General features: G+C 34.7%; 1 protein-coding gene across 2 annotated transcripts in view; it reads left to right on the top strand.

The window, feature by feature from the left end:
- The window catches only part of LOC149786647 (PRELI domain-containing protein 2-like), a 33,530-nt gene continuing 14,798 nt past the window's right edge, over positions 1-18,732 (top strand). Inside the window, exons 1-4 of one of the 2 annotated variants that reach the window (XM_089977173.1) lie at positions 1-270; positions 4,728-4,785; positions 10,778-10,851; positions 14,785-14,945. In XM_089977173.1, the coding sequence (XP_089833299.1) occupies positions 172-270; positions 4,728-4,785; positions 10,778-10,851; positions 14,785-14,945 (392 nt within the window). In that variant the 5' untranslated portion in view covers positions 1-171. Of the gene's footprint in view, positions 271-406; positions 799-4,727; positions 4,786-10,777; positions 10,852-14,784; positions 14,946-18,732 lie in introns of those variants that run through there. The other variant, XM_089977174.1, reaches the window with a different exon arrangement.

The raw sequence follows: 18,732 nt of genomic DNA, 5'->3' as shown, positions 1-18,732 counted from the left end.
CGCGGCAAATCGTTATCCAACTACTGTTAAATGAGTCGCCATGGGTTCATTTATTTATTCCTAAGATTAGGATTTTTGACGGTGAAATATAATTGAACGATACGGTTGAAAAATTGGATCTTGTTTGAAAGAAGTTGAAGATAGTTCCCTTTACAAGAAAAAAAAGCAAACATGAAAATCTGTTGGAAACTTTACGCTTCGTATTGCAGACGAATAGATCGCGTCTTTCATCGTGGATTTTGCATAATGTGTATTAATCATAGCGTTATGGCAAGTTTTATATCTTATTTATTATTGACGGAGTTTTTTTTTTAAATATTGTGTTAATTCACGCAAGCAATGAATTCGAGACCTGTATGTTCACTCTGCTAAGGGAGGCGGGCTGGGGGTGGGGGTGAAGGGGCTTATATTTTGTGCCTTAATTTACGTATGAAGGGTTTTCAGCATATACCAATGTCACATTGCTGAAACCTGCCTTTTCCTTTGAAGATAATTAACGTTTTCTCGTGATTCTCTCTTCCAAAGCAACAGCGTTATGGCTTTTGTCACTATGTGCAGAGCGAGGACTAAAATATTAACGAGTTATCTTATCCTGTCGTTCTTCGCAGAGAAGATATATTTAGCAGCCAGAATTACGTAAGTTAAAATTCACGTGTTTTCGAAAATGATGTACCAGAGCGCACGTGTTTTCGACAGTTGCACATCAACTCGTGGATATTAATGATGGTGGTGTCCTTTAATATCAAACATATTTACAGATACCCAGTGGAGTTTGTTGCGAATATCCATTTTACAAAGGTAAAATAGGTTATAAAACTAGTTCCGTTCAGGACTAATCCTTCAATTTAAGATGTCTCCCCAATCTGATTAAAATCTAATCTCCATTGTCCCACGCGAAGGACAGTGGAGATCTGAATCAGATTGGACACCTTCCCTGATATTTGTGTTTTTTTTTTTTATGTCGCGAACTAAAAAAAGCTACAAATATTAGTGGAGGCGTCTTACATTGTAAGACTGCGTACAGATCCATAGTTAATGATGACAACATCGATTTATCAGGTTTGTAGTTCGCGTGCCATCTGGATGGTCGAACAACACACGACGTTGACCCTGCCTAACAAAATAAATCAACAGTCGAGCATTTATGCGTGTTTTCAATACTTTAATACGATATGCGATAAAAATTCGTTGCAAATTAACATTCAAGGGAGAATATTTCATTCCTGTTTGCAAAAATAAGGACAAAAACAAAAGCAACAAATAAAAAACAAAGCAAAAGGCATGAAAGAAAGAAAAGATAAATGTATTTACACTCTCTGTTATTGTATCTACTTAAAAGTCATACAGGTCTTGTATGTGTATTGACTCAAATACAAATTGTTGTTTTAAAAATTAATACAAATTTTGTAACCAATGTCTATTCAGTCATGATTATTGAATTTTCTGCAGCTTAACTGTCATCATGAAAATTGTCAATTGCTGTGGACATTTAAAATGGTGGCCAGCTACTAAACTGTGTCAAGAAAAGAGTACATCAAGTCTAAGTGTAAAACAATAAAGGGTAGTACAGATTTGTTTTTCATCACGTGTAGCTTTATTTGGAATACCACAGCACATGACATTTAATTTGGATTGTACTGATCACACCTGTAGGTTGATTTCCTCCAAAATGTCCACATACTTTAAGATTTAATCTGCCATATGTACTTCTCAGGGCAGGCAAATAATGACCTTTCAAAGGTATATGGATGTATGAGGATCCAAATAATGTGAATAATTGCCATTTAAAGGTATGTATAATCAAATTCTGAAAAACGAGACCCAGTACTGAAATAATGTGACCTGTGTCATTTTTGGTTATAAAATGGGCATAGAGGCTTTTGTCATTACCTACAGTTGACCTATAAATATATGTACTACATACATGTTAATTATTAATTTCCCCTTTCATTTTCGAAAACAATACATTTTATAGGGATCAAAATGGGAGATTAATCTTCTGTATAAAAAAATAATTTAAAATAGCTTTTTTCTTTATCATTGCAAGTACATAAAACTGGATGTTTAGTATAAACTTGTGTCATCTGATTTCTAACCAGTCAAAATTGTCTTGCTGGTTGGCAAAATAATGTTAAAAAATTAAATTTTTACCACCCCACTGTTACATGTGATGCATCTGTCCAACCGGTTACTTGATGTTCAGTGACTTAACTGTTATAATACTTTCAGTAAATTAAATAGTAAAATTTGCATTGTGGAATCATTTATATTGTGTTTGACTAAACAAAACTTAAATACTTTTATATATTCAACATTTGACAAATGTATAAATTTACAGACAAACCATCCATGTCTGTCAGCTTTCACCATCATGTGAGTAAAATATTGGGTTTTATTTTTACGGACAAACTGGAATAGATGCACATGACATTGAGTGTGCATACATTACACATGCTATCCTGTCGCAAAAAAAAAACCATGATGTAACTGATCTGAGGTTGTTTATAGTTTGATCAGCTAACGATGCTAATTTGCTAAGGATGATTCATACAGACGTTACGTGAACTGGTAAATTACATGATATTTGATAAAAATAGGGCAATTTTTTAAATAGGTAACAAGTAGACTTAACAAACTGTTTTTCTTCAGTTACAAATATGTGATTCTTTAAATGAAAAAATTTTGTGAGGAAACACCAGTATATTTCTCGGCACTCTCAAGATGTTCATTTACTTAGAAACCAGCCTGGCGTAATGTTTACAGACCAGATGTGTTCATCCATGTTATGTTCTTGTGCATAAACATAAATTTTAATAAACATGGCTGAATGCTAATTTATCCTATCAACTTAAAGTAGCCTTAATATTGACATTTGGTCTTTTTGCAGTACATTTTTATTTCTGACCAAACTGTTTGCAAATCATGTAACATTGACAGAGCAAAAATGGCAGTCATAAAACTGTTTATTGATTCTTATGTATTGTTATTTTAAGTGGATAGCACTTGCATGCACCTAAATAATCTGAAATAAATGCAGCATTTCCAATTAATGATTGTTTATAATTGGATCACTTCTTATTTACATATGTGCATCTTGCGTACCATTTATGGAACAGAAGTGGCCATCATAGTAACGCGAATCTCATCTTTTGTCTAGGATAATTACACAAAATAACATTGCTTTGCTTAAAATCAGATTTTGAAAGAATTTACATTGATTGAATACTCCCAAGAGACTTATAAACAATAAATGAAAGAATGAGATTCATGTTTTGTCTGTTTTTGTCCAAGGTTCATTGCCAATTATAAGTGGATATCTGTCTTTTGCAAACCTGGTTTCTTGACCTAACACCAGTTACCTTCAGTAGCTCCACTCTGAAAGAGATCCCCTGTCTCAGTTGTATCTATGCTGGGGATGATCAGGATTTACTTAAATGCTCAGGAGGGGCATTAAGATTCTCTGTGTCCACTTCTAAAAGGAAAGGAAAGTGTGTGTGTGTGTGTGATTTGGATTTTTAACGTAGCTTTAACAATTTTTTGACTCATATTGCTATGATGTCTGCAGTGTGGCAGTTTATAGTGATGTCTAACACTGGGGCAGCCAACCCGTCCTAACACTAACCTCTTAATGCTAAGCGTCAAGCGAGACACCTGATTGTACCATTTTTGTAAGTCTTTGGTATGACTCAGCCGGCAATCAACCCCACGACCTCCCGCATCCGAGGTTGATGCTCTAACCACTAGGCCACCGGAGATTAGGAAATGAAAGAGTAGGAAGCATCTTTTCCTCCCTTAAGGAAAATTTTTATATCGACTATTTCAAGGGTGATTGTAAAAGGGATCAAGAAACCATGCCAGTTGCTGACCCATGGGGACCTTTCATTCATGAGGATTAAAGCCCATGAACCATTGCAGCCTCATGGACCAGTCTCATTCATCATTGGAGGTATTTATGAAGGCCACTGTTTTCACATTAGCACATGACCTTCTCTTTCTTCTACCTTACCAGGGCAGAGGCATTTATTCTCTTGGTCCAATTGTTTCAACACAAAAAGTAGCTAAAGTGAATCCTTTTTTTTTTCAACAGAAGAGAACGTTCCTACAGTAAAGGTGAGTATTTTCCTGTTTACATCAGTTCTTGAATCCTATAGCATCCAAACTGAAGTGGCAAATTCAGCTATGCATTACTGATAATCATCATAATATTGATAGTAAAATGTTTGTGATACAGTACTTGCCAGTCTGTATTACCAGATGCCCGCCTTTGACCCCACTCTGATGTCTCATGAGTAGGCTAGTCCCGAGAAAGGATCAGGGCTAAGGTGCAGTGCCAATGACTTGAGCAGCAGACTGTGTCTGTGTTATATTCTGGATTCTTTTGGAATTCTTCAAGGAGACTTAATCATGGAAGGATTTATTACATGGATGTGGGTAATTCTGTCCCAGAAGAGGCAAGTCATGCAATACTGACAGGTAAGTATTACATCAATAAAATGTTTTATCCCCCTTGCCCACCCCTCCCCATTACACTTTGAAGACCTTAAAGATTGTGTCCTTAGGCAAGACAGTTTATTTGCATTGTTCAACAAAAACTTATCAAAGCCACTATAAAAAACAACTTAAACACCTACCCAGAAATGTTGCGTATCTCTGATGCACACTGTTCATGTTTAAAATGCATCACCTAATTTTAGATATCAAAATTTATTCATTGCTTTTTGTTTCAGTACCCATGTGAGGAAGAAAAGTTTGTGAAGCGAATTGACACATTAGAACACAGCATAGGTAAATTTTTTTCTTCTCCAGAAACCTTGCTGTTTTGTTTTACATTAGCGGATACAAATTATCTGCAGACATGTTATGTATTGCAGTATAAAATATACGAATGAATGGTGAAATATTGAAATATCTATATGCGATAATTTTATTGCAGTGTAGCATTACTATATATTGCAAATTGGGATCAATGCATTTCAGAACTGTATATAGAATCCTTTACAATCTCAGTATAGGCATCAGTTCCATTAATTGTTTAGCTTTAGAAGTCTTGGCTGGAAATTTTGAAACCTCAAGATCAGAAGTCTTCTGTCTGTGTCTGTCCCTCTCTCTCTCTAAGTCAAGAACTTGTATGATCAGCCTGAGCTTCGGTAATAATAATTAATGATGTAAGCGTTGTTATGCTCATGGAAAGTCAACTGTGCAAGTCTTGTTCTTAAGAGTGGCTATTTAATGTAGAGGGAATATGTGCAATTGTACAACCTGAAGAAAACACTGAAGCATCTTCACTACAGAGAGCTCTTGATGTATGTTCATGTATTAAATACTGTATATGCTCACTTACAAGAGAAGCCCAACTGCAAACTACACAGACCCAGATCTGCCATTGCATGATGCACTGTCAGATCTGGGTCTATGCAGTTTGTTTAAAGTAATTAGTACAACAACATAGACCCTAATCAGCAGGTGCATTATGCTATGACATGTCAGGGTCTTTGTTATTTGAAGTTTGACTTGACTTCTAAGCAAGTACATATGGTATAATAAATTATTTAAATTTTTGATTATTGGATTTATACATTAGCTAATTCAGCAGGCCATAAACAGTATGCCTAATGCAGTTCCCTATTACTCGGGCCTTCATTAAGCTTACCCTGCATAATCTGCATTCTTGTGAATATATAGTAATACATAATGCAATAAACCAAAATATTTGGCACTATTAAGAACTACATTCCTTTTCCAATAATAATACCAGAGATCTCAGGAAACGCTTAATTACGCGTATTTGGATGCCAGTTTTTGATCTTGGGATGCAGAAAATCACTGAGGCGGGAGTCCTCTGTACGCATGTAATAGGTGTGCGGCAAAATTCAAAGACTTGCCAGTCCTGCTTCAGCCACCTGCTTTGTGAGAAAATGTGGTGATCAGTTAGCTGTGCTGATATTTACAATGACAGAATTCAGTGACTGAAAGACTCATTGATGTACATACATGTTGTCATTTTATAAGAGTACATAAAAAGAACACGATGCAATAGCTGGGCGGCAGTTTCAAAGGCTTTGATTGGCGGCTGGGTGGATTTGAATTGATATTTACAGTGATTGAATTCAGAGGCAGAAAGACCCAGAGATGTACATGTGGTCATTAAGTACATCAAATAAACAACTTTAGCTTTCGTTACTATGTTCATTTCCGAATGTAATGGAATAAGCAGTGCACGTGACCTCAGAATCAAGACATATTGAGGCTTAGACAAAATGCCATTCGTAAGTGGGTGACAAGTCACCTAAAAATTTAAACTTTGCCTTCTTCTGTTAGGAAAATGATAACGACGTCGCCCTATGATTATTTAAGAGGTACATTGACTGACCATACCATATTATTTTTAAATGCCCTTCACCTTAGCCTGGTTAGTTCTAGTGTTGTAGCAAAATGTATTCATCAAGCCATCAGTAGCTAGGCCTAGTTTTTATATCAATTACGTTGACAAACAAACTCTTGCCCATTCACAAACATTATGTTTTGGTAGCTTATTGACCATTAACCCTTTTCCGAGTAAGGTAGCAACTATCAATTTCCTGCATGCTATCCTTTGATGATAAAACAAACAAACTTGTGTTTTAAGACCAGAATCGGTGATCTGGATATATATTAACTGCCTCTTATACATAAAATTAGTTTGAAACTGTAAGTGAACCAGTAGGCCTAGCGGGAAATAATGGCGGACTTTGCTAAGTCTGGGATGTACCAGTTTATTAGATTGTCTGTTTTCTTAAATATTGGGTAAATATATTCAGAAAAAATATGCAAATCATTGAAACCAAAGCCTAGGTATTATTTTATTAAAGATTTAACTTTAAAATGCAAATTATGTAGGTCAGAAACATATGGGACATTGCTATGTTGTGAAATTTGTGAGATGTGCTTTAAAGTCTAAGCTGTTTTCTGACTTGACATGTATTTGCGAAAATACGGGGGAAAAACCCAGCAAATCAGATCCTATTTTTTGCCTAAAATTACTACAAGTATGTATACAAATAAATAAACCATAAATTTGCGGTCCTGTCAATGGACTGTTGTAATGAAGCTATATTATAGTGAGTGATTACATTATGAAAATCTCTCCATCTAAAAATAGATACACTTACGTCTGTGTTGATTCTGTAGGAAAGAAGGGACTGCAACTTCTGATGGTGGGACTCCTAGTTTTACCAAAATGGGAGTCCTGGACTCTTTAGTTTTAAAACCTAGCAAGACCTCTGAATACTAATAATGATAGTGTAAAAACATGAAACAAAGTCAGAAAAACATGAGGCATTCACTGTGTTGTAATACTTTAATGCTATTGTGAATGGAATTTTGCATGTACAAACATTGTCCATTTAATGTGTGAAGATTATTTGATGTTAAACATTGAGATGTGAGATGATGTTTGACTGACGAGACTGGCATATTTGATCATGTCATTTTTATGTCACTGAAAACATCTACCACGTGTGAATCCTTCCATTCCTGAACATAAGCCACCCACCCAACATTGCTTAGGTTGCCGTCTGCATCTCACATAAATGTGTACTCTATGTTTTATACTAAATGAGAGTATAAAACCTTGCTCTGATCCTCTTAATGTAACACCATTGTCATGAGTATTATGGAATTCATCAAAGAATTCATTTAAAGACATCAACAGTTTTACAAGCCCTGGGACATCAGCATTAAGTGGAAAGAAGTTCGCATGTTAGCAGTTATTGTGCCATATTCATTTTCATGTTGGACCATACATGTGTCATGCTGGAATTTCTCATGAATAATTTAGGAAATCAATTATCTTACCCTTCATGATTTTGGAATATCAAAGCCAGAAATATGATGTTAGTCCATAAATTAGTGACTTCAGCCATCTGGTGTAATTTTATTATCAAAATAGTGAAGATGCAGGATAGTGATGGAATCAATGTGCCCGGCCAAAGAATCACATTTCCCTTGTCAGACTTTTGTTGAACAATAAGTTAGAACTAATGTCACTGTTCGTTATTGTAAGTTCTTGGTTATGATGAACTTGTTATTTTACCTTAATGTGCAAAATAGTATGGATTTGATAGGGACTATTTCTAACAATATTATGACTCATCATCAGTACATAGTACTCTCGCTCGATTTGCATCTAAATTCACTTGTCCATTTCATTCAGCTTTATCTTAATCATAGGTATGAATATATAAATAAGATTAAAAGTAAAAACGCACACCATGGACATCGAGAGGACAACTTAATTCTGTCTAAATTTGGTGTTCAGAGGGATTTCTCCATGCAGTTTGAACAGTTGACTTGATCACTGCCATGGCTAACCCTGAGAAGGACAAACATTGATTGTCTAACTAAGGTCATGTGACATGAATAGGAATCAATAAATACAAGTGCAGACAGTGTGCTGGCAGATAGCTCTCAGAACAGCAAAGTATGAACATCTAAGTAGAAAAGAATTTCAGCCATGTATTCTAAAACCATATTTTTATACAACCGATATTAACTTTGGCATTTTAAGATCCAAAACCTGAATCAAATTATGAAATTTTTTAAATAGATTTATTACGTGATTGTTATTTAATTTAAGTGCTTTATAATTATTATATATTTCTTAATAAAGCCGCTGCTATCCCCCATTACACTGCTCAAGTACACTAGTACTAAAATTATTTTTTTCACTGAGATCACGCTACAATGTCAGAATGTGTTATAGTCAGTCTAATACATTTAGCTGTTAATACATGCATGAATTTAATAATATAATTAATTTCGCCATAATATGGTGTATTATAACGTCTTTTAGCATTTAGACAATTAAGTCTGTGACAGACACTGTTTATGTAGTCTCTATGCGAGATTGAAGGCATGTTCTATCTCAATTTTTTATTTGTAAAAATCATTTTTAAGTCCTGAACTCTGGTTTCTTTGATATTTAACACACGGGGTGTTACAATATATTCTATTTACAAGACATCTTTTTATATTGTTTTATTTGTTGATGACACATATATGCCATTTTGTCAGCTGCAATGACCACCAGTCTTGTTGTACATCATGGTGTACTTCTTGTTAAAATTGGCAATATTCTCTTACGTTAGTAGGAATGGTATCATGCAAATTTGAGCTGTACCAGTCTCCCGCAGGTACATTCGAGATAAATGTGTATATACATGTCTTCCACCCACATGTATGTCTTGACTTACCACTGTCAGAGAGCCACGTTTTGAACTTTGAGGCAGCCTACTTGTTTGTTTGGCAAGATGGTTGCAGTGATTCTTTTGGAGTGCAAAAGCAGTTGACAGGGTAGCTGGGAATGCTACATGTATTTTTACAGATGATTTGTTAAGGCATGCCTAAATGAATGGCTGTTACCTTAGACTCAGTGATATCCTTATTGATGTCCATACTATTTGTGTGTTTTGACTAGATCTATGGTTCGGCAAAAATCGTTACTCAGATATATTTCTTGACTTTGGTTCAACTCAGTTCTGAACATGAGTCTATTTTATTTTCTCATAATTAAAATTACCCATTTGTCTGAACAAGAAATATTAAATGTGAACAAATTTTCTGGTTACAACAAAACTCCCTCGGGATGTCATAGTGATGGTGAAGAGGCATGAAATGACATGAGTCGGCATTGTTGTCTTTGTTGGGGTATTGCAGTCAGCTGATATCCATAGGTAACTGACTTTGTTTGCAGAGGGTTGTTTTTCAGAATTGTTTTAATGACAAAAGTTTATTATTTGAATCACACTGGTAAAAGAAAGAGAAGTTCCTAGACCAGTGTTAGAATTTCAGACATCAAGGAAAAGTTCTGTGTATAATGTGATGGGATATCCAATAAAAGTAACATTGATTTGAATAGAAAAAAGACCTAGTCTAAACAATGTAAGGAAATAGCCAAATAAACCTTTCTGGCGGAAAATGAGTTTTAAAAAAAAAAAAAAATATATATATATATATATATATATATATATATATATATATATATATATATATATCTATATATATATATATATATATCTCTTTTATTGTCATTGTTATATGGTTTAACGCCATTTTTCAGCACAAGATAGGCTATACATGTTATTAATTGTGGAGGAAGAACCCAGTAAAACCCTGGAAAGAACCGCCGACCCACGAGAAGTTACCAGCAAGCTTTATCACACACCCACATTGTCTGAGCCTAAGTTTCGAACCCACACAGACAGAGGTGAGATGGCGGTGATCCATAACATAGAGCACTTTAGACCACTCAGCCATTCAGTGCCCCTTATATATATATATATAGAGAGAGAGAGAGAGAGAGATATACCATATGTACATGCTTATAACTTGTGTCCAGCTGCAAGCAACATGGATACCTGATCTGCTATCATATATAGTGCACCAAAAGATCAGGGTCTATGTTGTTTGTTCTGTTTATTAAGTCTAACAAAGTGCACAGACCCAGATCTGCAAGCACATTAAGTGATGGCAGATCTGGGTCTGTGCAGTTTGCATTTAGACTTTCATTTGTACAAGTGAATATATACAGCAACTGGAACAATTTTATATGAGTGATTACAGTGCCAGAATATTATTTCTCACCACAAGTTTTTATTTAATAAAATCAGTTTTTTGCAGCTTCAGAGGCATCATAGTTTTGTAGCACATTACCTCAAAATAATGTAGTTACATTTCTGGAGGATATTGTGTTTTGTTTAATAAAAAATCAACGTAACATAATTTTTTCCAACTTTTTCAGATCCCCTCAGAGGTATTGACTACAAGAGAAGAGTAGCTGTGTGTGATAATGTCATTCCAAGCATTCTTAGAAAGGTATACAGGTATACTAAATATTAAGGCATATTCAGTAAGTTAAGTGGATATGAACATTATATAATTTAAACTGATTTTTTTATATTTTAGATTATGTTTTTTATACAAAATGAATTGAGTTCACTTGGATTTGACTTTTTTATGAAAGGTGACAGTGATGTAATGTTGTAATGCCAGTAAATTGTTTGATTTACTGACTGTAATACGTTTTAGAATCTAAATGAATATTAACATTAATTTGTTGTAATGGGTGGGTGCTGCAGTAGAACCTCATATTTGGATATTTTTCTTTGCTGAACTGTCAGGTTATCCAGCTTGTGAGTGTGTCCTTAAAGCCACAATTCCACAGTCACATGCAAAAAGATGTACATGCTGAACCATCTGAATATTAATGAAGCTTGAAAGATATTAGTCCGAAACATTGTTGGTTTCCATTAAAACCAGATAATATTGACGTTTTTTCACATTCTGTCCCATGCAATTTCTCCCTCGAACTGAAAAACACAGTCTTTTTCATGTGTCTGAATGAATCAGATGTTGATCTATGACATTCGTGAGTCAGTCATTAGCGGAACAGAAAATTTGATGATGTTAACATTTTAAACATAAGAAGCCAACTCCATATTATGTCAAACTGTGTTATCCTAAGCTTGCCTTTCACAAATTATTCCAGCACACTAGCTGATAACTTTTTTATCTAATGCATGCTCTCTCTTCTCACATCCGCTTAAGAAAAGCACACTTGCCTCTCCATTTCCTCTCGAATCAATGTGTGCAGCACATAAAGAATGTTGTTGTTATTAGATTAGTCACTTGTGGAATTTGTTGGATGTATCACATCACTACAGTCAAACCCACTTATCTTGACCTTGGTTATCTCGAGAACCCGTGTATGTTGAGCATTTTGGTCTGGTCCCGAAAAGTTCATTCTTTGTAATGCTAATTTTCCCTGCTTATCTTGACCTCTGTTAAGTTGATACCCCCCATTATGTTGGGCATAAGTTTCAGTCTGAAGTAACATGTGGATCCGCTTAATTCAACGAAATGCAACTTTTAATGTCTATCTGAGAGAAATTTTACAAGAAATGATAGGCGTTTCTGCTATTACCAGTGCCGCATACTGGCAAGGATGGAAAAAGTTGGTTCAAGGCCAGATTTTACTGGTACAAATGTTTATCAACCAATCTCATCAATGCATGGTTTATCACATGCATAGAGTGGAGAAAATTATCTTGTACACAATACTTTAGAGTAAGGAAATTGAATGAATGCATTTCTGACCTTGACATCAGCTGCATTCAAAATGGACATTATCACTTGTCAATGCCACAACAATATAGTTCTTCCCTCATATCACAGTGAATTTGATTTTAGCTGTAACTCGGAAAATTATCAGGTTAACATCCTTAAATGTAGCTAAAAATACCTTATATTATTTTACACAATATATTTAAAATGAATTCGATAATATTTCATGTGTTTCCATGCTTGGTGCAAGCATAAGCTTTCATTTTCAGCATGGCTTTATCACATGACTCACAGTAGTCTATAGTCTATAAATAGAAACCCGCAAAATTCCAAATTAGGCTGGTTCCCCTCCCCTTATCCCCACCAAACTTAGTTATTAATTTGTTTTGAACAAAAGTAAATAAAAGCACTAACAATATTGTGAAAAAAATCTATAGCGCCCAGTATTTTTTAAATGAAGTTGTCAATCGCTGTGCCACGATTACATATTCTTCAACACAAACGGACTGATAGGATTAATGTCAATAAAACAGAAAGAGGAGTGCTTTCATTTGTATTGTTTTTATCTTGAATATCAAAGCCTTGCAGTCCATCAAAGAAATTAGCTGACTGTCCTTCTTGTGCTGTGTATTCTTGCAGACAGTCACTGATCCAAGTCGGGAGGCATGTGGGACTACAGCTGTATGAATGGAATAAGTTGGCTTCTGACTGTACAAATGGAATAAGTTGACTTCATACAGAATTTAATGTTGAGACAATTAACTTAAAAGACTTGAAACACATTTTACAGTTTGTCTTTTTCTGTTTGAGAGGCACATTTTATTGGTTATAACTGGCATATACTGGTGTAAAGGAACTGCAGATGATTGATTTTCATGTATAATATTAGTCAGTTACATTGATGATTGATTTTCATGCATAATGTTGGTCAGTTACATTTTGTTGCTAGTCACAAGTCAACTTTAACAAATGAAAATACTTTTAAAAAAAAGTGTAGTCTTATATGTACATGTACTTACACAGGGCAGTCTGCTTGATTTTATCTGATCTTTGTTTAACTGCCTAATCATTTTGATATGACAAAACATTATTTTAAGGATCTTTAATAAAAACTTCAAGTTACTTAAGTCACAGATTCTGATTTCTGTTGCTTTAGTTTGATGCAGAAGTCTTAACATAAACATGTTATTGATTAGTTAATTTTCAAAGCAAAGTAACATTTGACGAGTTGTTAATATTTTTTACATGATCATGAAATTCAACTTTCAGATGTGTCCTCTGTGCAAATGTAAAGGCCTTTTATGGTAATCTAAACACTCATGATTAACGGTCTTTCTTATGCACCCCCTATGGGTTGTGGTTGAGGATAGGCCGTTTGAGCTATCATGCATGTCTTAGGAAGTGACTGATGGAGACTGAATCTATGGTGTTTCTGTTGTTAGGGTGCCTGACTCGTGTCTGAAAGATTTGAGTTTGAATCCTGCCATCAGATGATCTCTGGTTGATTTCTGTGATGTGTCCTTGGGCAAGGCAATAGTCTCCAATTCCTTTGTTACTAAATTACCTACCTTGTAATGCTAAAACATAAAACATCAAATATCTTTTATGCATATGTACATCTACGCCACATAATTGCAATTAAATGTGCGTGAATTTTTTTCTAGGTATTGTTTTATTTTGTCATGTTACCTGACAAATTTAAATGCAGTGAGACAACTCCAGATAGATTAGTCTTTTCAAGAAGGCTCTTGAAGATTTTACATTTTTTGAGTTTTCTGATGCCCTCAACAAAGATCAAACGCTTGTTTTTTTACTGAATGAAAACGTAATAAGTCTTTGTGGAAAGTTTCATAACATGAAATATCATGAATAGTCATTATATGAATTATTAAATTACCTTGTAAACAAAATTCTAGGAATACGATAGGTCAGTTATCAAGATACAAAATCCATTTATTCAGTTAAAAATTATTGAACTGAACAGATCATATATTTGCAGTGCACACTTCAAATTAAATTTTGACCAGAAGGTCTAGTATGGTCCCTAAAAGATTTATGATGTAATGAATTATTTTCATGTTAGATTACTGAAGTGCATGGAAATTTGTGAATGTCCTGAGGTCTATATACTCTTTTTCTTTGGATCAGCATATATGGTCTTCATGATGGTCATAACATTCCATACACCTTGGTAATCTAACCTCTCACTAATAAAACAGAATTGAGCAAGCAGACACTGAAGACATGAAACTTTGTTAAGGGTATAAATATTAAATCAAAATTATTTTAGTGCAAGAAAAGAAGACAATAAATACATTTTGATGTGAGAGCTTTGTAAAACCAGATTTTTTCTTAAATTTTAACTTCCATGACAAGGGGCCCCCGAGTGGCCGAGTGGTCTAAAGCGCTGACTGTTCCGGATCACTGCCATCTCACCTCTGTCTGTGTGGGTTCGAGTCCAAGGCTCGGCTAGCGTGGATACGTGGGAAAGCCTGCCAGTAGCTTCTCGTGGGTCGGTGGTTCTTCCTGGGTTTTCCAGGGTTCTTCCTCCACCAGTTATACTGGCCGCCATGTGTAGCCTATCTTGTGCTGAAAAATGGCGTTAAACCCTAGAACAACAACAACAACAACTACTTCCATGACATCTGGTAGATATGTTTCTATTACACTGATTTCTTCTTTCAGGTACATATTTTAAATGAAGCAACTATCTTATTTGAGGAACATGCATGGCTTAACTTCAGGGAACGTTGTCTACATCTGAAGAGCCGAAACTTAACATGGGAAAAATATGCTCAAATGCGTGAGACATCTACTTTTAAGCCATGCAGTGAGAACCCTCAATGGTATGATTTCAAAACTTTGTAATCAATATTTATATGCTAAAGTGTCACATGTAAGGATTAACAAGATGCCATTACGTGGAAAGGAGTTTTGTACCTGTTGATTCAGAAGATGGTATTAAGTTAAAACTAAATCTTCATTTGCATGTATTTTAATTGTACTTTCTTGGTTTTTAAAATGTGGTTTCTGATCAGGAACCAATAGTGTTAGGTTAGAGATATACAAAGAGAGTTAACTCCATCAAGCGGCAGACATTTACAGTACTTATTTTTTGTGAACCACACCACTTCCTGGTTTTAGCATGCTGCTATATCTGTACACCCACTTATAACATGCGTGCAGTTGTAGATCCCATTGTTTACAATAGAAAATACCAAAATAATTGTTCTGTAATAACTTAATAGGAATATAATTGTGATCAAAATTGGTTTTAAAAAAAAAAACCTTGATATATCATCAGTTTAATTGTTGAAAATGGCACTTAATAAATAAGTCATGTATTTTGTTAAATGTTCTTAAATAAATATTTTGTTAAATTTTCTTTCTGCAAAAGTTTGGTATTTTCTGTAAATAACAATATTACGAAAATATCAATAAATTAAAATATTGATAATGCTAATTGATGGCAACACTTTAAGAATATAAACCTGTTTAAATAACTTCCATCAAGTGAAATTCATGTTTTAGGGTTATCATTTAACATGTTAAATTCAGTGTAATCGTCCTAAATGTGATATGCCCTCTTGTATTCAAGCAAAAGAAAGTGTCAAATGACAATGACAGAAATCCTTCAGGCATTTCAATGATGCCCTAATTAAGTATCAATATTGCTTTGATCTCCAACTCGCGAAAGTGTTAATTGAGCATTAAAGTGATGCCTGCTAGCATTTACTGGGATCCAATCAATTAATGAGGTTGAATAAAAACCATTACAAAGCATGTTAATCATGCTTAGATATGAGCTAGCCATTACACTTTTTCTGTGTTAAGTCAACTCATTTCAACTGACCAATCAAACACCAATTTAAATTTTATTATATAAATAATATTGTGAAAGCATCAAACATTAATCAGTGTAATTTAATCGTGTGCAGTAGTGATCAAGGCCAGCAAGGAAACCAAGTGAAAGGTGTAAACAGTTCATGAAAAATTTAGTTTCGTAGATAGAGTTCATTATGGAGACCCAAAATGTGTAGCAAGCTGACAATCCCGGCATTGGCACTCATAGGATTGCTCAAGGATGAGCTGATATTTCCTGATTACTTGAAATGAAAACTCAGCCTAAATATTATTCCAAACACTTGACTTTTGACGTTTCTTTATATAACTTTCCTGCATTTTGGAGAAAAACAGAACTGTTGAAGAAAGTTTATACTAAAAAGCAAAGAAGTTCATTAGAAAAAGGAAATTTATTGACAATTATTGCCAGCTTGGTGATATGAAGGGTATTTAGCCATTTAACACCCCACCATATCTTCTTTTATGGTCAGTGTCCAGCCCTCAATTTTTCAGAGGTACATCACTCTTGTTTATGCAGTATTCTATGTTTTTGGACCCTCTTATCAAGGAAGGGGTAAACTCATTATTGCCACAAGAGATGCTTATTGGAACTGTTTTATGTTAGGGCAGACAAATACATTTGCCTGATGCCAGAGTTAAGCTCAAATTCAGCTTGGACAAGGTGCTTGTCAGATGGCAAATTAATAAGGAGTGAGAGAGAGAGCATGTTCAACTTTATATTCTATAACATATTTCAGGACCTGTATTTGACATGTATATTTACTACAGTAGAACCTGTCTTGAAAGACCACCCCATCTGCCAAACAATTACGGTCTCTCAAGACAGGTGGTCTCTCATAACAGGTTTTAACACTATATAATCAATAAATCTATGCATTGAGAATAAGGTCTCTCATGACAGGTGGTCTCGCATAACAGTGGTCTTTCAAGACAGGTTTTACATGCATGTGTTCCAAATAAATGGTCATTGTTTGATTCATTTATAGGACCTTTATTTCATCATATACATCCATGCCACAATGAAGCATAATCTTTATGATGTTTTAGTTCTTTTACCTAACCAACTCCCTCTCCCCCTCTCTATCTCTCTTCACAGTTACACAATATTATCAACGTTCATGTGTCCATGAGTTGCAAAATTTACAATCATTGAACATCTTAAAGATCTACCTGCTTCCTACCTACTTACATATCCACCTCTGTCATATTTCAGTTGTGATATTGTGTTGTAATATTTTGGGACAGTATTGTATCTCCTAAGGACATGTTCAGTTTTCCATCCAGCATACCCTGGCATACATGCCAACCATTATACTTTTAGCATAATCATTACACTTTTTCGTCACTAAATTATGCCTTATGCATAACTGTATTCGGATTACGCATTCGGTGTATCACCCTCGAAAAAATTAATAATTTGTTTTTTTTTCATTTTTATTAACCTCCCATTAATCCCACAGACCATATTCTAGAAAAGACGGCTTCTGTGTAACTATGACAGAAGAGTATGCTTATCCAAAGAGTTGCATGCACTTTCCTAACAGTATTATATTCAATTTATAGCAGTTGCCTTATTTCCAAGAAACATGCTGGTTTCTACTTTCAACTTTTGACCTCAGTTTCTATTTATACTGCTGTATGGCTTAGTTAGGAGAGGACAGACTGGTTTTCAAACTTTTAATATTTGCTCACAGATTCTTTGTTTTAATTCATCTTTGATACAGAACCAGTCTGTAGGTATTTGGAGCTAAATAGTCAAGACAGATTAGTTCTAGTTGATGCTTGTGTTAGAGCAAAAATATTTTTCAGATAATTTCACAGATGGATTAGGAAAAGATGAAAAACTGATTCAGAGATGAATACGTGAATTACACAATACAGCATTCCATTCTAGGGCAGCTTCATGCTTCATGCCCCTTGCAGGCTGTGTGACAAGGATTTAAATATTGGTCATGGTGGTAAAACAAAGAAACCTTGAATTAGCTCAATGGTGGTAAAACAAAGAACCTTGAATTAGCTCATTTTACTAACTCCATTACTAAGGTACCTTCTTTTTTTTACAGCAGAACTAAATTGTGGACACAAATTTTATAAATGCAGAGGTGTTATCTACCGAGTTCTTAATAGAACACAGACTACCCCTAGCGGTATAAGACTACATTGGTTCTTTGTTCAAACGGATGTTTCCTGATTCCAGATTTGCAGAAAATATGCATGTGCAAGAAAAAAATCATCTAACATTGTTACGTGTTTAGCAGAAGATACTTCACTTAAAATTGCAGAAGCCATGAAAATTTGGCAGTTTAGTATTGCAACAGACAGGAATAGTGATTATGATGACAAAAAGTTGTACCCAGTCTGAGTAAGAAACTTTGACAACGAAAGGGCAAAATCAGAGTGTTCTTCTTTCATTACCAGAATTACCAGTAGATTCCACTGGATAAAACAATTTTTTATTTGCTTGATAATGCTTTGAATAAACATAAGATGGCAGAACTGTATGGGCGTTTCAGCTGATACTGCATCAGTGATGACTTGAATTCATAAAGGAGTTGCATTCTATATTTTGAAAAATGTCTCCATCATTGTACATATCAGGTTGTCTCTGTCATATGCTGCACCATGCTGCAGGAAAAGCTGCTGATAAATTAGAAGGAGAACTCCTGAAGTATCAAGTTAGCACTCTACCTGACAATGTACTTCATGCGGACAGAGTTGATTTTTTTTCCATCTTATTTCCCAGCTAAAAGACCCAATAACTGTAAGATA

The sequence above is a fragment of the Sinohyriopsis cumingii genome, chromosome 12, assembly GCF_028554795.1.
Source record: "Sinohyriopsis cumingii isolate HCF-2022 chromosome 12, ASM2855479v2, whole genome shotgun sequence".
In the NCBI taxonomy this organism is placed as follows: Eukaryota; Metazoa; Mollusca; class Bivalvia; order Unionida; family Unionidae; genus Sinohyriopsis; species Sinohyriopsis cumingii.
Note: the sequence above shows the minus strand (reverse complement) of the source record. Positions and strands in the feature narration are given on the sequence as shown.